The sequence below is a fragment of the Crocuta crocuta genome, unplaced genomic scaffold (genome assembly GCF_008692635.1).
Source record: "Crocuta crocuta isolate KB4526 unplaced genomic scaffold, BGI_CrCroc_1.0 scaffold186, whole genome shotgun sequence".
NCBI classification, from domain to species: Eukaryota; Metazoa; Chordata; class Mammalia; order Carnivora; family Hyaenidae; genus Crocuta; species Crocuta crocuta.
This window is the reverse complement of record NW_027551569.1, coordinates 1,742,673-1,769,227: the sequence shown is the minus strand read 5'-3', so window position 1 is coordinate 1,769,227 and position 26,555 is coordinate 1,742,673. Positions and strand designations below refer to the sequence as shown.

The window sequence follows — 26,555 nt, the reverse complement described above, 5'->3', positions numbered from 1 at the left end:
CTGGGGGTAACTTGAGAATTTGTAGTTAACTGGCTCTGAGGTGCTGCTGCCACTGCTGATCTGGGAACCACATTTTGAGAACCAGGGGTTTACGGATTACGGGACAAAAGGATCTGTATCTTACAGAAAACTATGCTTTGTTCTCAATGGAATCTAATCAGTAGGTTTACATGCAGTTAAAATTTAAAAAATGAGCAATGACCACCACTGTTAATTTGCAACAGTCAAACTAACCTCACAAAAGCCTTCTCCAATGGAAAAAATGGGAAAGTCTTTCCACGGTACACATTGACTTTATTGGCTGTGGTCTTGGTCAAAGCACAGAATGAACCTTGGCCAGCAGCATGAGGTCTCTCAAGCTTGCAGCTGTTGGGAGGAGGCTGCTCTGCCAGTGACTCTGGGCAGGAAGTGCCTCGTTAGAACTGATGCATCTATTTTATTCTGCTCAGAAGGAAAAAAAAAAAAAGGCCAAACTCCCTAGGTTTCTCCAAACTTCTTTTAAACTGCCCAGCCTCCCCAGAGCCACCATATTAGATGGCTTTACTGTGATGGCTGCCTGATTTCTGGTAACTGACAGCTGAGGTTCAGTATGATGGGAAGTTTTCAAAATGCTAAGCCATAAATCAAACCTGTATCTTCACTCACGGTGGGCTTAACGACAGCATAAATAAAATGAAAATCCAAAATGACAGACAAGCACAGGGCGCTCTGACGGAAAAATATTTGAAAAGAGGACACTTTCCATCCAGATCCAAACTGCCAGAAAGCAGTCCACAGAGAACATTAAAGATGAGTGCAACCTGCATCAGAAAGGAGACTTAACAGTGCACAAGTTCACAGCACTTCTCCACTTCGCGTGATGCTGCTTTCCAGGACCCTGCATCAGATAAAGGATGCAGTGCTACCACAGTTCCTTCTTTCAAGTAAACAGTTTGAAATGTGTGTTGTTGAAGGCAACCCAGCTTCCTCTGTGTTCATATCATTTTACAGAACTCCTGCCATCTTTCATTCCCTTATCCAGCTAAGTGCTCAGCAATAATGGACAAACAAAATCTAAACTAGCATTACCACTACCCTAGGGATAACACTGAATACGAGTTATGCAGTATGATCTGATAATAGCTGGCTTCAAGAGCTGGCAGAAAAAATAAAATAAAATAAAATAAAAAAAACCCAACCTTGTCAAGGGGATATATTAGAAAGTCAGATTTTAAATCCTATGTGCAACGTGACACCCATTTTAGGAATTGCTCTTTCGGCTTTCAGGTAAAAAAGGTGACATAAATAGGTTCTCCTGATATATGAAGTACATATAAATACTGCTCTGAAAAACAGCTGGGCACAATCACACAACGGTGAAGAGGAAGAATCTTGTTTTATCAAAAGGAACAATTTACTCCTGGTTGACACACCAGCCTATATCATTAGGGGAAAAAATGATCAATTAATTACTAATCTCTCTAACCCTGACGGTTGCCATTATTCTGATGTCTTAAAATGCAGGCACAGGACCAGTTTCTCTCCAGTCCACAGGCTGGACCGAGTGAAGGACATAGCTGCTTCCAAAAATTCTTGAGGAAATGGCTATGGATTCCAGAGAAAGAAATGAGAGAGAGACATACAAAGACAGACATTTGGAGAAAATATTTCCAGTTGAAATAGGGTATTTCAAGAACAAAGGGAGATGCACCATCTAACAGTAAATATTTTCGTCATTTCATGGTTTTAAAAGCCATTTGAGCTCTTGTGATTCAAAAATACAACTGACTCTAAATTGAAAACTTTGTAAGAAAAAAAACAAAAGGAAACCGTAATTTGATGGAAAACCTGATACTATAAAATTTAGACTTGTCCTTTTTTTTTTTTTTAAGTAGGCTTCACACTCAGTGCAGAATCCAACATGGAACTTGAACTCACTACCCTGAGATCAAGACCTGAGCTGAGATCAAGAGTCGGACACTTAATTGAGCCGCTCAGATGACCCAGGACTTGTCCATTAAAAAAAAAAAAAAAAAAAGCATTTTAAGAAAATATTAAATCACTGTCAATTAGTGACTAATGAGTATATAATATTATCCTCCTTTCCCTCAGAATAAGATATTTTCTTAGTTTTAAATTATAACATCTCAACTGTTGGTAGTTTAATATCCACTAATTTTGTTTAAAAAATACTGCTTCAAACCAGTATTCCGATCTTTTATTTCCAGACATCTATACGGGTGACACAAAGCTCCAATATTTAAGGGTAAATTGTAACTTTTTAAAATTTAAGGCCCGTCAAAATGGTTTTACTAAAGAATGAAATATGAGAAGACGTCAAGTCGTGGGGATCTTTAGAGAGATGACAGAAGATGGTCTGGGCATGAATGTCCAGCCTCTGCCAGTTTGAGGAAGAGCATTCATTCTGGAAAGGCAATTGTGCGACTTCAATACCTTAAAACATAGCAAGTTATCATTTGAATTACAGGTGATTAATGTATGGCTCTTATTTTAGTATAGTAGAATTCTTTTCATGTTCCCATCTATATGCTCAATGGCATAAGATTCTACATTTTGAAAGATGGAGGTCATCAGATTATATATTGTTTTGACTATGCTCCTGGAAGGCAACTAGCATGCTGTTATGTTCAGAAATTCAGTATTTTCCTACAGAGAACAAGGCAACAAGTTCTCATCCCCAATTGTCACATGGCTTTGTATCATGTCAGAGTCAAGCTGTGTTACAGAAGATGCTCAGCCACAGAAGTCTGACTAGGCTTGCGACCCTGAGTAGTTAGACACTTGCCATTTAAATCCTTTCTCAGTTGGTGGCCCTGGAAGACATGCAGGTGCTACAAACCCCTGACAGTCTGCCCCTTCACTGTAGGCTGTAGTTATTAGACTTCAAAGATCAACAGTTAGGGCCGACCTGGTAGAATACGAAGAATGACCTGAGTTGGGTTTGGATTTAGGGAGTATGTGGACATAGTGTGGATATAGCAGGAGAGGCTAAACTGGGGGCAGATGAGGTTAGAACTGGAAGGTCGGCCTGCTTTCACCAGAGCAGAAAAATTGGTTTACTTTGTTACTAATCAAAAGCAAGGGAGACTTCTCTGAAATTTGTTTGGGGGCTTGGAATCTAAAAGTTCTGTTTCTAGATGTAAGCATTTCTCCTAGCCTTAAATTAGATGTGTCGTGTTTTGTACGGAAATGAAACTAAATGGAATCTTTCATGGTTTAAATTTCTTTTCTCAAATAAGAATAAGCTGATGTTTTTATTGCTAAACATTTGAGAACTTAAAAGTTGAAAGATGTAACTATTTTTATATCATACTTTGGTGCATGAAATGCCTTTATATACAAACTTTCCCAAATTTTCTTTCCAGCTTAAGGTTCATGGTAGTTTTGATCCAAGAAAACCAGATGCCTTCATGAGGACAGCTTCCTCATTTGAAGGCCATGAACATCACAAATTTTCTTTCTTTCTTTAAAAAAAAATAAATAAACTAAGAGGAAATACCGGGATGGTTTGTTTGAGGAGGGGGTGTAAGAATCTTGGAAAAGGAATAACTTACTCAGTGATCATTCCTGTTCTTGGCTATTATATGATGTGTAGTTGGGTTTATAGTACAAATCCTGAGTAGAACAATTTGAGATTCCTAACCCTTTCCTAAAAAAGGCTAAGTAAAATACCATCTAATTATGTGTAAGAATTTGGTTCCATTTAAAACAGTATTTGCTATTTAACTATAAGATTCAAAATACGTTAAAGAAATGTAACAATTACTATGATTGTAAATACACCTTACATATACCACTGACCAGAGCCTCAAAAACCTTAGCTGAAAAGATGAAAATGAAAAACAAAATAGGCTTGTTTTCTTAGCTAAGTAGGTAGGCACTTCTAATCCATGTAACCTTTAAATTCAAACGCCTTATGTGTACTTTTTTTGTTGAGCTATAGATTTTATATCTTTCATTAGTAAAAAATACGCAAACTGTAACAATAAGAAGAAAAGCCGATGATTCTGTGAAACTGGATGCGTAAGATGTTATATAACCAACCGGTTTCCAACCTTTAAATCAGACACTAGTCAAGGAAATAATAATAACTTTAGCCAATGGGAAAAACATCCAGCCAGATTTCTCCCAGCTGTGTTTCTCCCCTCTGTGGCCTTCAGTAACTTCAATGGAAGTTTAGTGTGTTTAGGGAGAAAGATGGCCAGAAGAATCAAAATTATTAAACCAAAAAGGTCAATCTTCAAATTAAGTCTTGGACCAGGCACACTGCAAGAATAAGGTTAATCCCTTCCAATGTCCCAGTACTATGAGCAATATGGCTGATCAACCACAACTCAAATGGGGCTGATATCACGGGTTATTGTGCCAAAGGGGTGAGTGAAGGAAAAACAGTTGCTGGCTTTGAAATGTACAAATCAAGCTATTAGTGTTTCCTTAGCATTCCTTTTGATTTCCAACTTGAGCTTACAGTGACTGACTGCAAGAGATAGGAAAAATCCTCTGAGAAGACAGGTCCTTGGATTTCATTCCACATAAACAGAGGGCCAAGGAATTTTGACAAAATTGTTGCTCACAAAAAGTTGACTTTGCCTTTGAAGTTCTTGTGTGTTCCACATTTAAAGTCAGACACCTCCATTCATCCAACAGTAGCACAAGACCTTCAATAATATGATATAATGGCTTTATTTTTTTCAGATTAAAAAAGATCTTTCATAAGGTCCCTCTACATTCTGTTATAAAATCATCAGCTAATACATTTTCAAGGATTTGCCAGGTAAATAACCTGTGTTACCTTCAACTTTCAGGTCTAGCTGGCCTGATGTAATTTTTTAAATGGCCACAGATGTTACTAATAGTGGTTTAAATCAATTCCTACTAAAAAGAATGGAGTGCATGGAGTTCTTACTAACACTTTAAGGGGAAAGCTATTTGCCTCACTTTTATCCATAGGATTTAAATAAAATGTGTTAATATTGTCCTGTATTTTCTCCCCAGTTAGTCACTTAGATCCAAGATGATAAAATATTACAGTGTTGGTCAATGAAAATACTGACAAAATTTCTCAATACCCCCAATATTACAATAGTGTAATACAGGTTCTGAGAAACACCAGGATTGTGAGCTGCTCCTTCAAAAAGGGCTACTCCCACTAAACCTCATACTGCTCATTAGCACATTAACAGCTTGAAGTCCTGAGGTTAGACAAAACAAAACCAAACCTGTTTAATGTTGTCTAATGGAGAATTTCTCAAGCTAGCCTGAACACATCACTCCTTTTTCATGTAATTCCTAATGCCAAACAAACTTTGGGTCATGCATAGCTGTTTCTGTGTCTCTTTTTTCCCTTCCTAGCACAATGACTGCCCCATAGTAGGAACTCAATAAAAGATTTTTGTAATGAATAAATGGTAAAATGCATGGTTGTACTCTCAGAGGTTATGTAGAATGTATTATGTAATTTTATGAGACAAAGATCTCTGTTCTCTGTAGTAGCCTTTCCAATCAAGTTCATAGACAAAGAGTGCCATTTGTTCTGGACATTTGAATATAGTAAGTTAGTAAGACATATGGTGGTGGAAATAGAAGCATCTTCACAAAACATGAGACCAAGCAAGTATACGTTAAAGAACACAAAATGTAATTACGAAGGTATTGCTTTATTGCCCTTGTCCCTGTGACGAATTTTCCATCATGACCCAGTGGGATTCAGCTCCTGGATGTTTGACCTTTCATTAGCATTATTAGAAATCGTTCTCCACTGGTAGATTAGCATGTAAAGAGCATATGTTCTTAAAAACACTTTGACGTTGAGGAAGGCTGAGATGTTGAAGTAGATAGTACCGAATTATGAGGGGACTCTTGCGGAGTAAATCTCATGACACAGGAGTCTGGGAACTTAGAGTCTCGTGAGAGTAAAACCAATGACGGTCCAGAATAGGACGAAGTGACTGCAGCGTGATATTTGGCCACAAAAAGATAAATAGATTGTGCTATGAATTCTTTACAGTGTTCTACAATTCAGGTATCACTTGTAAATTCTTTATTGCCATTAAAAATGGATGATTGGAAATAAAATTTTAAGATACTGCATGTACTATCAGACTGCTGAGATGATGGATGCAACAGACCTGAGCATTTATAAAGTGGACCGTCTGGTATTATATGTGCGTATCTCCATGACATGTTATGACACACGATAATTTATTTGGGAGAAAGCATTTTAAAGAATCAATTGTATATAAATACTCCCTGAATCTAAAGTGCTGGCAACTTCTGCCTTGAGGGGACCTCATTTCCCTCCTGTTTGGCCAGTAATTTTTAAAAGATCGCAATTATATACCCAAATTTTGGTTCAAAAACTGTGGATGACCACACCTGAAAAAGGAAAATGCAAAGTGAAGAGTATCTCTCTTTCTCTGCTGGTATAGTTGCCAATGAGTTAGTTGTATGCCATTCACGAGCTGATATTACTTGGATTAGTTTAACTTCTACCATTCCCAAAGACCAAGCGTAGTGTTATTTTAGTCAGTGTTTGGCAATGTTAAAGAGCAGAAGCTGTAGATATGTCTGCTAGGTAATCCAGGCCAGACTGCAACAAGGACAGATACGCTATTATTTGTGAAGCACTCAGGTAGAGCAATAAATTACATTTTGGTTTTTTTTGCTTTCATAGTCCTCCTTTTTAGACGGTGGACTTGTTCCATCCATTGGTAAACTGGTGGCATCTTCCTTGATTGAAGGTGAATCTGGAGCAACTGCTCTTTTGGTAAATGCTGGTGAGGTAAGAGGAAAGACAAAAATAAACCTAAATGAATAAAATCCTTAGCTGACAAAACTGTATGTAATCACTGTATCTGATCTAGTTTTTTTCTAAACCTTACATGGACTAACAGACCTTCAGTGTAGGAATAAACGTAGCAAGTTCACTATATTTTGGAAAACATTTATTCATATGATTTAATTTGGGAGGGATCTGAAGAGTATCTCAGAGAGGAAGATGTGTGTTTGGTCAATAGATAACCATACAAAGCACACACAGAATTTTGGAGGGAGAAATGTTAAGGGCCTTCTTTTTACAGAATCTTTTTTGTTACACAAACTGAGACTAGATCCGGAATCCAGGTTAACAATTTTTCTACTACCTACTTACCTCCCTTCTGAGCTCCAGATGGGCATGTCCAACTACCTATGTGAAATCTGCCTGCCTGATTTCTAATCTCTGATACCTGCCCGTTCCTTCTTTTCTCCATCTTAGAAAGTGATATACAACCCCTCTCCAACCCTGGTTTCTCAAATTTTGGTTCCCTCCTTCCTCTGTCCTGTGTGCTCCCCCCATCTAATTTGGGAGTAAATTCTGAAGATTCTAACCCCCAAATTCACCCTAGTCCTTTGGCTTCACACCATCCCCATAATCATCACCTTAGCCGAAGCCACCATTTTCTCTCTTCCTGTTTTCACTGTATCCCCTCCTCCACACCACAACCAGAATTATCTTTCCAAAAGGTAAACCAGATTATGTCACTCTCCCACATAAGCCATCACCTCCATCCTCCAATGGCCTCCCAGGAAACTTAGAATGAAATCCAAACATGGGACTGTGGTGGAAAGGCTCCACTGGAACTTCATCTTTCCTTCCTCTCTCCCCTGACCCCCTCACTCAGCGCTCCAGCTCTCTAGAAGACCATACAAACCCCTTTTCTTCTCTGTGGCCTTTGTACGTATTACTCCCTCTCGGGAAAGCTCTTCCCACCCAATTTTAACTCAGCTGGTTCTTGCACTCAGGTCCCAGCTCAGCTGTAACCTCCTCAGAAAGGACTCTCCTAATCACTAATCTAAAGTCGTCCTGTTTCAAGTGCTTTCCTCTCATTTTACCTTCACCAATCACCTATTTAAATTGTTTACTTGCGTATCACCTGTTTCTTCTACACGATGAAGTGGTCTTTTCTGTCGTGTTCACTACTGTGTACCCCCCAAGCCAAAGAGGGAGCCTCCTACATAACGTTTTAGTAAATATTGTTTGAAGAAATGAATAGACTTATGGGACTTTTAGGAGACAGTCAATTGGCGATTTTCTGGCTGCTTTCTAGAAAGCATCTACAGAATACCCCGCACATCGTAATAGTCCGAACTCAGTTGTTTAAAGATATCTGACTCCTGGGGCGCCTGGGTGGCTTAGTCGGTTAAGCATCTGACTTTCGCTTAGGTCATGATCTCGCGGTTCGTGGGTTCGAGCCCCGCGTTGGGCTCTGTGCTGACAGCCAGCTCAGAGCCTGGAGCCTATTTCAGAGTCTGTGTCTCCCTGTCTCTCTGACCCTCCCCTGCTCACACTGTCTCTCTCTCTCTTAGAAATAAATTTAAAAAAATATATATATAAAAAAAGATATCTGACTCCTGACTAGTTAGTGAAAAGATCGTTTCACATACAAAAATCACTATCACATGAACCTATAAAATGGAGAGAGAGAAATGCTGTGCTTCCATGAAATAAATAAATCTTTCAGTGGACAAGAAACTTTTTTTTTTTACCTTTATCAGTACCTCTATGTTTTTTAAATCTTTATTTATTTTGAGAGAGAGCGTTCAAGCAGAGGAGGGACAGAGAGAGGGAGAGTGACAATGCAGGAAGGCTCCACACTGTCAGCACAGAGCTCAATGTGCCGCAGGTCTCCAGCTCACAAACTGTGAGATCATGACCTGAGTTAAAGTCGGTAGCTTAACAGACTGAGCCACCCAGGCGCCCCAGTAGCCCCACACTGTTAATACCACAAATCTTTGGTATTTTATTCTGTTAGTCTAAGGACAGACTACATATGAGGCAGTTCACAGTTAGCCAGTGGATCCTGAAGTACAACAGAGAAGTGAAAAGAGTGTGCTGTACTTGCTGTGGATAAATGATTTTTCATTGGAGGCACTTAAATTCCATATAAAGTCACCTCAAAATACAGACTGAGAATAGTAACTTTTCATAGCAATGTAAACTGAGGTAAGAAAGTGACAGTTCCTTTCGGCAACTTTCATTGATTTGCTTTTGTAAGAATATCAAGTTAAATTAATATATAAGATTTACATCTAAATCTTACATAATCCACAGATAGCATCCCCCTGCCACCATGAAAAATCATAGTCCCTTCCTTTGGGGTTTATTTTAACGAACATTATTTACAACAGTTTTAGAATTCCAGAAAATTGGAAATCTGCATTAATTTTTAAAATTTAGTACCAATTCCACAAACATTAGGCATTTTAATCTCAAAGGACTCGAGATTTCGAGAAATCATCAGCTTACCACAGCCCTCCCTCAAATCCAGTCTGGTCCTGGCCCCAAGAGAGAGGGCCCTGCTTCGGATTTGTGTTCCTTTAGCCTAAAAGGAGCTATACATGGAGACTAGTGGTCAGTCACTACTTATAAAAAGTAAAAATGACAGTTTCAAAAGCTGGCATTATTAAGTCTCTCTTTCTAAGCCCCCACTGTCTTAGAGGCTGAAGGTAATGGAATCCAAGCCTTCTAAAAGAGTGTCCTGAATCACGGCCATCGCTTCTAGCCAGCCAGGATAAATTTGGTAGTAATCATGGCTCTAAATAATGGATTTCTGTGTTCCTATTTCCAATGGTAATATAAACTTACAATTTATACATTTCTTCCCTTCTTCCTGGCAGAAGGAATCTACCTTTTCTTGAATTGACCTGAACTACACAAAGCTGACTTAAATTACTACTTAAAACAAACTTTCATTAATGCTGGACCATTTCAGAGACCACAAATTATGCAGTATTTTCCCATTTCCTTTGTTTTTTCCATGGTCAGTGATTCTACGCTTCAGTTTGGTCACAGTTTGACAGGGCACCTAAGTCAGCAGAATGAATGCCTTAGCATCTATGGCATAGACAAAACGGCCTCGTCAAGTACAAATCCCAACTTGAGTAAGAAGGAGCCTGTTCTGTGGGCTCATAAACTCATGTCTGCCTCAGCTCCGACAGTTATTTACTCCTTACATCTCTATACAGGTCTAAACTGCTCTAAACTCCAACCCCCAGCTTTCATGTTCTGTTCAGAAGTTAACAAGGAAATCGAATACTTGCTAGTCAGACATAAAAGCTGGGGTGTTCTCAGTAGCATTTTATTTTTACAAGATGCCTTTTTAGCCAAAGTGTACATACACCTATCAAACAGCACCAAAGGGCCACACAGAGAGACAGCAGCCTCTTCCCTCCTCCCTCCCAATCCCACAATCCTGCACGCCAGAGTCAACCGCAGTCAACTCTGTTAGCTTTATTTTCTGTATTGACTTCAATTTTTGTAAGAAAAAAGAAGCTTATATTGCTATTTTCTGATTTATCATTTTTAGACTAATCCACACCCATCCACTTTCCTTCACCCCATCCCCCTTATAGAGTTACATGAGAACTTCTAGTTGTGTCAGTCGTATTTATAACATTATGACTACGTAAATATGGCTCACACAAGCCTAATAAGGATACTATGACAGTGTTTCTTTTCTTGCCCATTTCCCCCTCCCCCCCGAGTTATTAACTGACCCATGTTTTTATTTTTGTTTTTTTATTTGCTCTTCTTCTGTGACTATCCTTAAATATTTCTAACTGCTCAATGAGATTTGCCATATGTCTTTCAATAGTTTTTCTTCTAAGTGCTCAACTGAATCAAATCAACTGAATCAAATAACCTGACAGTTTATTTCCTAAAGATTTTCCCAATGGAATCTTTCCTTTCTTCTATAGCAGTCTGAGAGAACTAAGCATGAGTCCAGATTGAAGGGGCCCACCCATCAAATAGCTAGAAAAGCAAATAAATAAGACCTGCAGGGAGGCAAATCATCACAAAACTCACTGGGGATAAACAGAGGATCCTAAAGGGTCCCAGGGCTGAGGGTTGGGTGGTAGTGATGGGGAAGAAGATCACTTCTGAGGAGTGGGGTCAAAACAAAAAGACCTAAGGTTTTTCAACAGCAACATTAGATTTGGAAGAGAAGACTGCAATGACTTCAGAAGGAAAGTCACTTTCAACCTAGAATTTTATAGCTAGCCAAAGTCTCGTCAAGTGTGAATAAAAGAAATCTATTTTCTGAAGTACAAAGACTGAAAGTATTTACCTCCCTTTTCTTTCCTTGATGTGCTAACCACAAGAGAAAGGAGTGAGACAAACAGAGGAAGGCATGTGTTCTGAGAAACTTGGGCATCAGCACAGGAAGAGGGTGAAGAAAAATCTCCGGATGACAGCTGGGTGGGCCCTTGTCACCTGCCCACTCCTGGCCCTTGTACTCTCCTCTCAAGACTGTCCCTGATCAGGTACTTTTCCTCGTGAATGGAGTTCCTAAGTATCTTTTCTCTCCTACTGTCCCATCCTTTTTCTACCATTTTCTTTGTGGTTTCCTCAACTTTGTTTCCTGCCTTTCTAGTTTTTCATATTTATTTTAGAGAGAGAGTGCACGAGTGGGGTAAAGGGGCAGAGGGAGACAGAAAGAATCTCAAGCAGGCTCCATGCCCAGTGCAAAGCCCAACATGGGGCTCGATCCTACAACCCTGGCATCATGATCTAGCTGACATAAAGAGTTAGACTCGCAACTAGTGAGCCACCCAGGTGCCCCCATATTTTAACATTCTGAGACCTCTTATATTGTGTTCCTTTTACTAGCATCTTGCTCTTTTTTTTTTTTAACAGATGTAATATTTCTATCTCTGAGGGCATTAACACTATTTTAAAAGGCACATTCTGTTCTCTGTATGATCAATTTATTGTAGGCTCTATTTCTCTTTGTTGGTTGAGATCTCTTTTGGAGGTTTGAAAGGAGGTTAAAGAAAAATTACAGGACAGTTTCTATAACTAAGCTGAAATTGTGCTACAAAAATGGAGAGGCATTCAGGGTAATCCTGATCCACTTCTAAAATACCACATTGTGAAAAACACATAGAAATTTCAAGGTCCATCAGAAAAGTAAATACAAAGAACTATGATTTCTAGAAATAAGTTCAATTCAACCACTGAGAGTTATTAACAATAAGGCACTTATGATTAAAATTTTTAAATCAATTATACTTTCAATTTTACAGTATAGACTGTAATATGTATTTCCACATCCAAGTTATGTATTCAATGATATTTTTTCCTATTCTTATTTAACTTTATTTCCTTTTGAAGCAGTATATTTATAGAGAAACCTATGGCTTCCTGTGAGGAACATATCTTAGAGAAATGACCACTGCTGGTCTTGAAATGCTGCTGAGTGAAGAGCTGGATGTAGTTTCTTTCACTGCCTGTCATATATTAAATAAAATCTAAAAGTTTTGACATTTTCCCCCAGAGTCTCCCAACCACTACTGTCTAGGTGCCTTTCTATGGAGCCTTAGGAAAGTCGGCATGGCAAAATTAAATAGCAGTAGAATAATGACCTCTATGCTCATATCCTGGTGCTGATTTATCTCCAGGCTCCCAAGTGTCTTAATGGGTGGGATACTACGATTGATGGTGCTTTGTCCCCACTCTCCTCCTCCATGTTTACATTCATAAAATAGACCTGAGAAAAATTTTCCATTTCTTTATATGAAACACAAAAAATTTGGCCTATGTGTATATCAGATTCTGAGGTCCCATAATCAGCTTGAGATACAATCCATATTTTTTAATTAAAATTTTTTTAATGTTTATTATTTATTTTTGAGAGAGTGAGAGACGGAGAAAGACAGGGTATGAGCAGGAGGGGCAGGGAGAGAGGGAGGCACAGAATCTGAAGCAGGCTCCAGGCTCTGAGCTGTCAGCACAGAGCCTGATGCAGGGGTGGAAGCCACAAACCATTAGATCATGACCTGAGCCAAAGACACTTCACCAACTGAGCCACCCAGGCGCCCGGAGATACAATCCATACTGAAGGGCAGCTGCCAGATTAGAATAGCAGGGATTTTATGCAGATATATAAAATCACTTGCTAAAATGGTTAGGACAGGAAAGAGAAGGTGCTCAGCCTCTGGAATAAAATAATCATGATATAATGAAAACCAAACCATTTATCAGAAGCTGATAAATATTTATTCAATGAATCCATGAATATAAATCAGCAAAAATGAGAGTTATCACTTTTGGATCTGACCTACTTCTTTGTGGCTTATTTTGGTATTGTATTTTGTAGCAACCTGCATTTTTTAAATGACAGAGCTGTCAGATTTGATATACAAACTCTATGCCCATGGTTAATTGAGGACCTAAATGATTATCTACATAAGAATCCATGAAATAACATTTGAGATCCAATGGCTTGGATAAAAGTGGACTTAAAAAAGGAGTCATATACTCATTCATCTAATATTAATTGAGCATTTACTATGTTCCAAGTTCTATGTAGGGCGTGGAGGAAACAGTGGTGAACAAAACAGACATCACTCCTATCATGGCATTCACACTTTGATGAAGAGATGAATCACTAAACAAAAAGTTACTCAGATAAAAAAATTTTAGTGTATTATGAGCACTTATAATAGACACGATACTTAAACTTGCAGATTCCAAAGGCTTCTTTAAGGACATGACACACAACCCAAGACCTGAATAAGTATAGTAAGAAGAGGGATAAATGGTGGGGATGGCATCCTGTGTCAACAGATTCACACCTTGTGGACATTGGTAACATTTTATCCACATTTAAAGGATATTCACAGAGTGAAATCTAGCCAGTAACCAAATCAGTATCCTTATTCTTTACACAAGATTATATATTTCTGAAGAGTTCTATGAAAAGATTTTCTATTTTTTGATGACTTCAATTTTATAATATCATCTAACTTCCTTTACCTGCTCTTCCACAGTTTCCAGCAACCTCCATACAAAAATGTCCTTAAGTAAAATCATTACTTTTGGTGATTCATTGTAAGTTTTCAGAGAAGTGTAAGGTCTAAGAAGAAGGGATTCTGTACAAATTTTAGTAAACTGGGTAATATAAATGTATCGGGGGGCATGTTACATGTATGATTCTTAACAACAATTTCTTCAAACTCTTAACATGAATATTACTATCATGTACTTGCCTTACATTTTAATCTCTTCATGAGTTGCCTTTCCTTAAATCCAATTTAAAAACTAGTATGGGACTTGATTACTTACAATTGAAGTGTGAAAATCGCGGACTAGACAGGAAGTGGCTGTGATCAGGCCAAGATGGTGAGTGGTCTAACCCATGAGCATGGGAGCTCTCAGCAAAGATTTCGTCATCCTAAAACAACAAAGTGCTTCAGTTCAATGATTACAAAATGTAAGGACTGGGATTCGTTTAACTGTACTGAAAATGAAAGTGAACCTCAATATACAAGCTATGTTATACAACAATTTAATTGTAAGAAAAAATAGGAGTACGTTAAAGAAAATATGAAAAAATTAAAAGAGAGAGAGAAGGAAGTCACCCATGGCTATAACAGCATGACATATTTCTTTCCAGTCTTTTTTTCCTGTGGATGGGATTTATAAATGTTGTTCTAAAACTGTGTTCTTCATTTATTTACATTAATACTCTAAACACTTTTGAAGTCACTATGTTATCCTAACCTTTAGCTTATGTGTTACTCATTTACTATGGAGTGGATAAACTATGCTTTCCTCCGCGATTGCTTTATTCGGCACTTAGGTGGTTTCCAATGTTTTACTCCTATAAATAACACTGTGAGAGTGTCTTTAAATATATAACCTTTTCTATATTTAGGACTATTCCTTATGACAAATTCTTAGGTGGAAATACTGGGTCAATAAAAACAATTTGATGTTTTTAAATACACTTAGCTACACTGCATTCCATAATGGTTATACGAATCCTTTTACTCATTCAACAAATATTTAACACATAAACTACGTGAATACAGAATAAGGCCCTCTCCTCATGGATTGTATGAATGTGTCCTTGTACTCGAATCTTAGCTAAAATGGGAATTAATTTTAACTTCAAGTAATTTATTAGATTAAAAACAGATGCTTTAATGTATTTTTCTGTAATAGTGAAATTGCAATTTTTTTTCTCTTGAATGTGTTCTAACCACTTACATGATACTTTTTCTTTTTTTCCCCACTCATTCATTCATTCAACAACAATTTATTGGGTACTTAGTGTGTGCTGGTGAAAGAGCAAACAAAATATTGAAGTACACAGTTATGAAATCTTCAGGCTTGCAGAAGAGAAAGGCACCAAATAAACTATACAAAATAAACCGTAATGAAAAATTATGATGAGTACTATAAGAAGAATAGGAAATCATTAAATTTAGATTAGAGGTCCAGGGGAGGCCCCTCTGGGAGGTGATATTTAATGCAATATTTGAATGCTGAGTATGAATTGACCAGGCAAAAACTTATGGGTGGAGGATGAGGAAGTGAGAGGTAAGGGGGAGCAGGAGATGGCAGTTAGGGACTGACGTTCCAGACTTGTGTGAAGGTGAAGACATGAAAGCATTTAGTGTGTTTGAAGAATTGTAGGAAGGCCCATGACTTCTGCACAATGATCTGGGGGTAGGGGTGAATACAATGAGATCCAGAGGTGGGATGTGGCTCTGGGATTTCTTTTTCTTAAGTGCCATCACAAGGCAATCAGCAGTTGTAAGGAAATTCAGATGTATATTTCTCAAAGATACTCTGGTCTCTATGTGGAGAACAGACTGGTATTAAAGTGGGAAAACCAGTGAAAAAACTGTAATTGAGGATAGCTGTGGGATCAAGGGAGAAGGGATCACCAATGCTGCCAGAGTCTAGGTGGTCCGCATATATCCCTCAAAACATGGCATCACAGAACAGGGCCTCATGACACAGGACTATTTGATGAATTAGTTGTCATTCTCTGTATCAAGTACAAGTTAACATTTTATTTGTCACATATGTATGCAGGCAAATACAAAAGAAAGGCCCAAACGAATGATTTTATATAGAATTATAAAAGGCCCATTTATTCTGAGCTAAAAGCATGGACATAATCCTTAGATTGTTCAAGAAAATTAGCCTTTGTGTACCAAAAGGCAGTTTAGGTCTATTTCAGATTAAGGCCGTGATGTTTTTAACCAAGCGACTTATAATTTTTACTAATTATGGGTATTTCATAAGAAACTAGAAGTCATTCACTATAGGATCTCTGGAAAGAAAAGGACATACATTGTGCCCCCAGTGTATTTCAAGAGCTACTTTAAATGAGCTGACACAGGACAACAGAGCTAGCTTATCACAGTGCAGACATGAAATACTTAAGGCCTGGGTGGAACTGGAAGGTGCACAAATGAAAAGGAGAGTTATGTTCTCAACCACTGCTAGAAATCTCCATTTAATTATGGCTGCTATATGAAATGAAGCATGAAAGAGAAAGGCATAATAAATGGCTTCCCACTAACAGAGGCTTTGATCATTATGGGCCAATAAGAAAAAGAAAAAATGAGGGAAGCAAACATGTACTTTTTGCCCACTGATAGATACCTGGGCTGAAAAAAACAGTCAGAGAACAGGATGAAACACAGTGCAAAGACAGCCTCAAAATGAGCCTCTCAGATGAAGGATAAAGCACCCAAAGACATTCAGATCCTATTCATTCTTCCCAAAAGGCACTGTTTTAAATTTCTAAAACAAAATCAACTGGTATAAAAGTGTGAGTTATATTTTTTCTATTTACAAAAAAAAAGAGAATTTATATTTTCAGTTATAAATAAATCAGCTTATTGGCATATGACAATTAAAATATGGCACTGACATATTTCATTCCTAGCAAATTTGGAAAATACAGAAGAAAATGAGAAGAAAATAATGCAATAAATTTAAAAATAATTTTACGGGTATGTTTTCTGGTTCTTCTTTATAAATATCTTTTTATATTGAGATCATCATTTGTTGACAATTTTGTCTCCCAGTTTTTCATGTACCATTAGATATGGGAATTCCTCTACTATTGTCGTTACCATTACCATAGTCTATTTGACTAATCTCCCATTGTTGGAAATGTAAGGCTGATTTCAGGCTTTTTTTCCCTATTATAATTTGACAAACATCTTGGTGAATAAAATTAGTCCACATTTTAATTTTTTTTTTAATATTTTATTTATTTCTAGGAGAGAGAGAGAGACAGCGTGAGCAGGGGAGGGTCATTGAGAGAGGGAGTCATAGACTGAAACAGGCTTCAGGCTCTGAGCTGGCAGTCAGCACAGAGCCCGACGCGGGGCTCGAACCCACGAACCGCGAGATCACGACCTCAGTGAAAGTCGGACGCTCAACCGACTAAGCCACCCAGGCGCCCCGAATTTGTCCACATTTTAGATTTATTAACATAGATTTCTAGAAGTAGAATTATGAGGTGACACATTTTAGGGCTGTTTTTAATACCCATTTAATCTAACTTGTCAAATTTATTGTCAGTAATCTGATATTCATAATATTTCTTAAAAACCCTCTTAGTGCCTATGGGAGTTCTAGTAATATCCCTCTTTCAGTCTTAATATTGGCATTTGTACCTTTTCTTTTTCCTAATCGAGATGGGTAGAGGCTTTTAAATTTTATTGCTCTTTCATTTTCATGCCCCTCACTCATTTTTCCACTTTCTATTTCATTGATTTGTGCTCTTTATTATTCCCTTCCTTTTACTTAATTTAGGTTTATTTGTTTTCTAGTTTCATAAAGTGGAAATATGGATTATTGATTTGAGACTTTTCCTCTTTTGTAACATACACATTTAATGTTATAATTTTCTCTCCAGGCACTATTTTAACTGAATCCCACAAATCTTGATAAATTGTGCTTTTATTTTTATATAGTTAAAATATTTTCTAATTCTCCTTTTGATCCCCCAATGGTTATTTAGAAATATGTTGTTTATTTTCCATCTAGGAATTTTCCAAATATCTTTCTGTTATTGATTTCTAGCTTCTTTCCATTGTGGTTAGATGACCATACTTCGCATAATTCCAATCATCTTAAATTTATTGAGAATTGTTTTATTGCCCAGAATATAGTCGATATTGGAGAATGTCAGATGTGTACTTGAAAATTACATGTAATTAGCTGTTGTTAGGTGTACTATAAATGTTAGTTAAATCTAGTTGCCTGATAGTGTTGCTCAAGTTTTCAATATCTTTCCTGATTTTCTGCCTACTGTTTTATCCATTACTGAGGGATGTTGAAGTCTTCAGCTACTATAATCATGGATCTATTTTTTCCTTATAATTCTATCAATTTTTACGTCATATATTTTGACACCCTGTTAATAGGTATGTACAATTTATGACTAATACCCCTTTCCTTTAAAATTGTTGACTTTTTCAACCACTCATATTCCTTCTTTTCATATATAGAAAATGAGGAAGCTTAACTCTAATACATCTTTAAGTTGCAACATTTTCTAGGTCTTCAAAAGACTGTCAGAATCCCTCCTATTACCTTGAAATTTAACTAATGAAGTGAACCCTAAGAGAACACCCCCAAAGAAAAATATCTCACAATCCCTTTGAACAATCAACATACCAAATACGAAAAAATAACAAAAACAATCTTCCATATTCTCCAATTTTATATTGATATTTAATTTGTGGAATTTCTATACAATTAACTTCTACAAGGTAACCTATGATGAATGCTTCTTTCTAATCCTTACCTATTTTTCAATCAAATACTTAAACATTTAAATGGAAATTCTGGTTAAAAAGGAAGATTCCTTGTAATTTTAGGAATCCTAGCTTTTGCTTTTTACCAATTCTTATATTCTTAGCACAAGGACCTATTTTTATTGCTGTCTTAAGTCTCAACAAGCTAGTTAGCCAGAATTCCCTGAAAAAATTCCACTGGGTGAAGGGACTTGCATTTTCTAATATTTTCCCTGGGTTTCTTCCACTTCTCTTTCATAACCCACATTGTAATTGGTTTCTTAAAAGCAGTTCCAACCTGACTAAATCTCTTTGCTAAACTGATCTCTAATGATTAATATTTAATGACGCCCACCAAGTATTTTTCTCCCAGGAATATTGTAAGTTCAAAGTTTAGAAGACAGATGATACATTTAATTTTTTTTTTTAATTTTAATTTATCCAACCCTTCCCCTGGAGAAAAGGAAAAAAAAAAAAAAACAAACCCACATGTATTTCTGAATCTGTGGCAGCAATATTTTCCTGAATTTGTCTCTTGCCTAACAATGCACCATACCTGCATGTCTTCTCCACTCTTAATTCCCAATTCTCTGTCAGTGTTCCAAAAAGCTTAACCTTTTCTTCAGTAAATTTGATTCTTATATGGAAGTTTGGCTGGGCAGAGAGTTTACTTAAAGCTTGCCTTCCATATCTCAACCTGCGTGGCTGCAACTCTAGCTTTTAATTCTAACCTCAATGAGAGTAAGGCTTTCATTGGCTCTCTCCTTCCATCTACCCAACCCAATATTCCAGAATTTAGCACAGTGCCGTTTGCATTAAGGAACTCAAAAATGGTCATGTAGGCTCATTCCTTGGCCAAAGTACAAAAATTAAAGTTTGCTATGGCTGAAGCTGGGAAATAAGAGACTGCCATTCTCATACTCTCAGTTTAGGGCACTGGAGTGGATCATGTCTAAGTCCTCTGGGAACCAACACTTTATGATTCTAATCTGTCTGAACAACCAGCACTCTAACTATGCAAACTATCTTTGCCACAGGAAATTCAAGTTTATGTAACAGAACTGTAAACCTAAAGCCACACTCTTCACAGATGAAGAGACTCATGTAAATACTGTGCCAGATCAGGCCACTTGATTAATCTTTATTCAATTGATATTTTTTTGTATATAATTTAATATTCCTAATGACTCACTAATGAAAAAGATGGTACTTATTTTTTTTAATGTACTTCATATTTGGATCCATATGATTTTAATCCAATTTCAGAAACTAAATCTACTCACAGTGAATAAAAATTTGCCATAAATAAGGGCACTCAAGAGTATGTGCCACCAACTTATGAAACAAAAGGAGAAATCAAAGATGTTTTAATAATGATGCCTCATTGGAATCAGTGATTATTCTCTTAAAGTGACTGTTGTAAAGGAAACTGATTGTTTGGATAAGTATGTTATGACATTTTTAATTAAAACTATTAAGACAATTAGTATTCCTTATATTTTAGTATCTAGAATTCTGAATTCAAGATGATTAAAAGTGTTATCTTTATAGGTGAATTTCTCCACAATCTTTCCTAATTCTCTTGTTCAGTAAATTATTGGGAAGGGTAGAAATTTGGTGCTTATCACAGGGAACTAGGTTTGGTAGAGTAGGGCTCAGTTGGGTTAAAAAAAATTCATGTCCTCACCTATGTATCCTGATGATTCCTAAAGTAGCACTTTTGACCCAGTGCTATTTTCAAATTTTGTAACAAAGAAAAACCCCAACTCATTTGGCAATCTTTTGTNAGATGGAATCAACTAGTTAAATATTATGGCTGGCATGTTATTATTGATCATTTCAAAACAATAAAAATCTCTTCAAATTTCAGCATGATTTGATTGCCTACAAAGTTTCAGATGAGTCATTTAAGCATGACTGGAAAAATAGCATTTAAATTTTTGTTAGAATTCCAGAAAGACTGAAGCTAGGGAAAAAAATTAATCACCAATTTAACATGTATAATAGTATACTCATTGTATACTGGAGTTAAAATAAAGCAGGTAGTGTTCTCAAAAGCATTTCTCAAATTTCAGTAATCTCCTACAGTTATACTATTTCCTTTTATGTTAAAGATTAGCCTTGCACCCTAAGTCTCTATATAGGAGAGGCTTAAAGAATGGGAGATTGGTTGAGAATGGGGAAGGCCTGGAGCTACATTTGCTTAGCAGTTGATATATTATTTCTTAGCAAACCATGGAGACAGGTGGCTATAAATGAGATACCTGGATTATTATGGGGTTAAAGCGGCTCAAATTCTCCCATGGCTAATCCTATTGTTTCTAAGCAACATCTGTAAAATTACCTGAATAATAATACACTAGTGATATATTTTAATAGTTATTAAATAAAAATCACCTATAATCTCGAACTGCACCAGGAGTTATGCATAGCCTGCTTTAGCAGCTACTGTTGTAGAAGATTTAAGATATGTACAGAAATAGCTGACATAAGAGACGAAGTGCTAACAGCCATTAATTGCTATCAGCAAAGTATAAACAAATCATGGAGAGATTCAAGGAGGGAGAAATAGCTTCCAGGAGAAAAGCATATACTTACATCATACGCATGCTTACATTGAACAAACATGACAAAGGGCTTTGGCAAACTCTGCCTTTGTGAACTGTGCTGAAAGCCATTGTCAACACTTCCTCACCTACCTCATCTTATCCTGCAAAACATCTGCTTCTTTTAAAAGACGTTATGTACTAATGTCTTCAACTAGAAATTGAAAATCATGATTTTTCTTTCAGGAGGAGGAAGGAAGGGAACAAAACATGTCTTCTGTGATTTTACTATAAAATCCACTGCTAATTAAAGCTACGTATTTAGCATGAGTGAAGAGCAAAAAGGGCGGGCAGCAAACAGGGATTTCTTGGACAAAACCATGCTCCTTTGTGAATTCAGATTAGGAATGCTATGTTGATTTTTGAACATCCTGTTCTATTTGAAACAGCTGGGGCAGCAAGGAAGCCTGTATGTCCTACAGAAACCCAATCAGATGAAAGAGAGGCCATGAAATGCTTCTGTTGTCTACACAAGGAGACAAAATGTGTCAGATTCAACTCTGAATTCCAAACATAAACTTTTAGATCGGGCTTTGTCCAGTTAACCTGGTCAGCTTCATACGATACTATGTTATGCTCTCAGAAACTGTGGACGGACGTTGGTCCTGCTGAGAATCTCAAACGGTTTGCAGAAATTGGATCCTTTTATTCTCTTTAGTTTTTATTTAAATTCTAGTTACTTAACACACAATGTAGGATTAGTTTCAGGTGTACAATACTGTGATTCAACACACCCATACATCACCTGGTGCTCATCATGTCAAGGCCATTCCTTAATCCCCATCACCTATCTCACCCATCTGGTCGCCATGGAAGTAAACAGCAAGAGATCGCTGTAGCCTAGGCTGAAAGAATCTGGCTTCTGTGCTTCCTGCTAGCCCTTTTCTCTGCCAGCAGGGGGGTTGTGCTGGATGTCTCACCGCCTTCTCACAACAGCAATAAAATGAGAGAAGCCAGTTGCCAATATGGTTCTGTTATTCCAACAGATATCTGTCAGCCAATAGTAATGCAGTCAGAGTTCTACAGCTGTAATGCTAAAAGTAATCCTCTTCCAAACAAATGTGCATAATAGTACACTTCCCTGTGCCTTGTCATTACAAACCTCTTTTCAAAAGCCTTTGAAGCATCTTTCTTTGGCTGCAATGTATTGAGACTTCCATTACTATAGTTACCCTTTTCTCTTTTGTACTACAGTTTGTGTGAAGGCTTTGAATTCCTGAGGGTTGGTAATGACTTTTCTTATCATGGCATTGTCTCTAGCTCCTAGCAGCGTGCTTGTATATAGTAGAGACCCAAATGTTTGTTGAATGTTATCTTCAAACAACAACATGAATATCCTACAATTAGAATGGAAGCTCCAAAAAGGCAGGGAGCTTCATGTCTTTTGTTCACTGAAGTGAGTCGATGCACCTAGTAAGTTTGTGGCGCATAAGTGACGCTCAGTGCATATTTGTTGAGTGCATGGATAGGTATTATGAGTTTCCAAAGAGCCTGGAAAGTACTTATTTGACTGGTAAATAAAGAAGAGGAAATATTGTCCCTATGTGTAAAGGAAGTAAGACTAGATTGGCCATTTCCCCTTTCTTCAGACCAGCGGTTGGCAAACTTTTTCTTTAGAGGGTCAGAGAGCAAATCTAGGCCTTTTGAGCCATTTAGTCTCTGTTGCACCTACTCAACTCTGATGCTGAGTGTGAAAGCAGCCACAGACGATTTGTGAATAAATGAGTGAGGCTGTATTTCAATTAAATTTTATTTGCAAAAGCAGCTGGCAGGCAAGATTTGCCCCACTGGAGGCAGTTTGCTGATTCCTGCTCTAACACAATTGTGCAAGAATTATCTATTAGGATTAAGACAGATAGGTAACGACTTCCTCTGTGAAGACCATGCCTTCTGCATCTTTTTACATCCTGCATTCTCACCTCTAACGGGTAGCACAGGGCTTTGCAGTGTGGTAGCGGCACAGTATGTTTGTAAAATTAAACTGAATCCTACAGTAAGTGATTTCCCAGAACCACAGTTGTTAGTAGAACCAACAAATTCAAGTTGCTGCAATGTGCCTTTTCTTTGAACTCTCCTAGCAAAATATGTGGGAAGTTAAGAGGTGCAGAAATAATGTCAAATAAAACTAGGACACCTTCTTTCTTGATAGAGTACCAATGCCTCTTACTTGAGGCATATTCTTTAGGATGTCAATAATTAAACAGAGGTAGCTCTTCTGATTGTCCACAAAGCCAGGAAACGATGAACCACTGTCTCACTGCCCGTCTGAGCTTATGCTTCTTTTGAAACTTTTTCAATGAATTATTTTCACAAAAAGCATATAAGCAAATCATTGTTGGTATCTACAACTGGCCAAAATGTGCTCCCACATTTTTTTGCTCCAACGCCTACAAAAATATGATATTCTCATGAGTGTTGAGTTAGATGACTGCATTATTTCAGGCCAGACATTTGTTACAAATGGTGATGGTCTACATATTCATTGCTGAAAAGGATCAATGTTTTAAAATGTCTAAGTAATACGAATGTGGAACAATGTCATCACAAAGCGTGCTATGCAGCCTTTTCTTATACTTGTACTACCTATTTGGAAAATTTTCAACTTATTTCTCATTTTGCTAAGTGGTGGCCTCACTTACAAACCAGGCCTGATTTCCATTTCAGCTGCAAATGTAATTTTAAAGAGAACTCCAACAAGATGACTTGCTGAACATGTTACACATTCATAGCTTTGCCATATGCTGTTATGGAAATTACAATGATTTAAAGCAATTTGGGTGTCACTAGACAGTACTGATTCACCTGATACCAAATCTAGCTGTAGTGGGAAATAATGCTTTAAATGTTTCATTTGCATCTAGACCTCTGTTGAACTGAGAGACATGTATTGTTTATGTATTTTTGGAGACAACTGACTTTCACATGTTAAAAATACCATCCTACATTTGCTGATTTCTAGAAAAATGAAGGCACTGAGGTTCAAATATACACTATGATAGCTTAGTGTCCAGGATATGGATTACTGAAGTCAGGCAGATTTAGGTTTTAACCCTGGTTCAACCATTTGATTGCTCTATAACCTTCCATGGTAGAAGAGGAAAACTAATGGTGCCAACCTGACAGGGTTGCTCTGAGGATTAAATGAGATAATACTTATATAAAGCCTGTGACATCTACAAAAAGAGCAATTTATGTGGTTGGCTACACAATGAGTAGTTGTGATTATTAGCTACTGCTGCCTAACTCTTGTGCTTGTGTTGAAGGTTAGTTCAACAGCCCCTGTAAGTGGTGGAGAAACGCTTGAGTATTTGGGACCCGATGGAGGTGCTGGAAGCTGATTTAGTGAAATTAGGATATGCTACATGACATAGCAAGGTCACTATTATAGTCAATAATACCAAATGACAAAAAAAAAAAAAAAAAAAAAAAAAAACAGAAGGAAAAGGGCACAAAGTCACAAGATGCCCTTTTCACAATGAGAGCATCAATAATGTCACATAACTGTTGTTTTGATTTGGGATGGGACGAGTGGAGAGCTCATTTTAAGCATGCTACGGAAGGACTTATGGAAATCCACAGTGTCTTTATATCCACTGAGCATTCTATCCAATTACATTCAGAGGAGGGAAGAAGTTTCTTAGAAATAATTACATTTGGCTGTAATAAGTGAATTCATACTGTATAATGAATATTCCTACATACTGAGGTCTGTGAGAATATAAAAAAGACAGAAGAACCTTTGCTTCCTCCTCCCCCCAAACGGACTTGGGAGTATACATTCGAATATAGATAGATTCTCTCTAAGCCAGTGTTCTGAATGGGGGACAAACTGGGGGATGCTGGGTGGTATCTGGGGACACGTTTTGATGCCATAACCTGTGATGGAAGGTGCTACTGGCATCTGGTGAGTAGAATCTAGGGTTGCTGCTAGATGTCCTATAGGGCATAGGACAGGCTCCATAACAAAGGCTTCTCTGGCCTAAATGTTAATGCCAAGGTGGAGAAACCCAGCTCTAAGCTAATAACTGTTCGAGGTCAAATGGGTTTAAAATCACCCACACCCCTCATGGATCTTGGGGAGACTCCAGCGAAGGGCAGGCTTTTTGTCAATATAGTCAAATGTTCCCAGTCTCCTGTGTTGATTCCACACTAATGAACCATATGCTGAAGGAGATGAATGGAGTTCATATCCTCAGGGGAAAAAAAGGACTATAAATGCCAGGACTGTAGTTTACAAAGTACTATGTGTTACTTGACCTTCTGGAGACTTCAGCACTGACAGTGGCTAGATTTATGCAAAGAGGAAGGCAACCACCTAAGCCGAGTCTCTGGCCAACCTACAGACAAGGGGTCTCCTGCCACACAATTTCCTAAGCAACATCAATGCCAAGAGACAAATAGCATATTAAGCAACAATAGCATCCAATTAAAGATAGTTCCCATGTGAAAAGTTATAGGCAAAATCTTGGGATTTTTATTCTCTACTCCCACAAAACTGAAGATTAGTATCTTTTCTTTTACAAGTACCCTTACATGAACCCTGCAGGGGCAGCCTAGCAGGTTACAGCCATAAATATGTGTCACCCTCAAAGACTGAAAATGGATACAAAGGACATTACTTTGAAGTTTTTGACTCTGTACTTGGTATCATCTCGGCGCCGCTGAAGAGACTCTTTGTGAACTCTGTATTTAGAATATCTCCCATCAATTCTCTCAGATAAACTGCAGGAATCCTGAAAAACAAAAAATCAAAAAAACAGCAATGCCAAAACCAGTAGGTGAGAGAAAAGTGGGGACTTGAAATGAGAATAAGAAAGTATTGATAACTAGAGGTGTTTAGGGGGATTACAGATCACCAAGGAGGAAGAAGAAAACGGCCTCTTTGGATGCTACCTTCAAAATAAAAACAGGGTCCCACATTGGTATTTGCGTTCTTTTCACACTAGTCCTTATGCCAGTCTGAAATGATTGACATCCTTTAGTTGAAGGGAAAAAGGTTCAAGTAACAGTAAGTTGTCCAAAGATGGCCATTAATGACACATTTTTGAATGTCGTGTACTATCCCTCCAAGTAGTACCTGATATCCAAATATTCCACTTAAAAAACAATGTTGCCTTTAAAACTAGAGTCCTCTTTTATCACTAATTCTTAAACAATATTCTACCTTTTAAAAGCCTTTTATCACATTGGCTTTTAAAGCGAAGGATATTTCATCTGCCTTCAAAAGAATAAAAAGGTAATACAGAAATTAAGGAAGAAAAGTTTTGGGATCATTCATTCATTCATTCTTCTTTCCCCTGCTCTCTCCTTCCCTTCCTTCCTTCTTCCATTCTTTTTTTTTTTTTTTTTTTTTTT

At 37.4% G+C, this 26,555-nt stretch overlaps 1 protein-coding gene across 8 annotated transcripts in view; it reads right to left on the bottom strand.

Annotated features, from left to right (window-relative positions):
* Positions 1-26,555, bottom strand: part of CEP128 (centrosomal protein 128) — a 402,179-nt gene that overhangs the window by 15,280 nt on the left and 360,344 nt on the right. For 7 of the 8 annotated variants that reach the window (XM_077750716.1, XM_077750719.1, XM_077750718.1 and 4 more), the window contains 3 exons: positions 25,820-25,933; positions 14,108-14,216; positions 5,637-6,773 (listed from right to left, as the gene is read on the bottom strand). In XM_077750716.1, the coding sequence (XP_077606842.1) occupies positions 6,628-6,773; positions 14,108-14,216; positions 25,820-25,933 (369 nt within the window). In that variant the 3' untranslated portion in view covers positions 5,637-6,627. Of the gene's footprint in view, positions 1-5,636; positions 6,774-14,107; positions 14,217-25,819; positions 25,934-26,555 lie in introns of those variants that run through there. The other variant, XM_077750720.1, reaches the window with a different exon arrangement.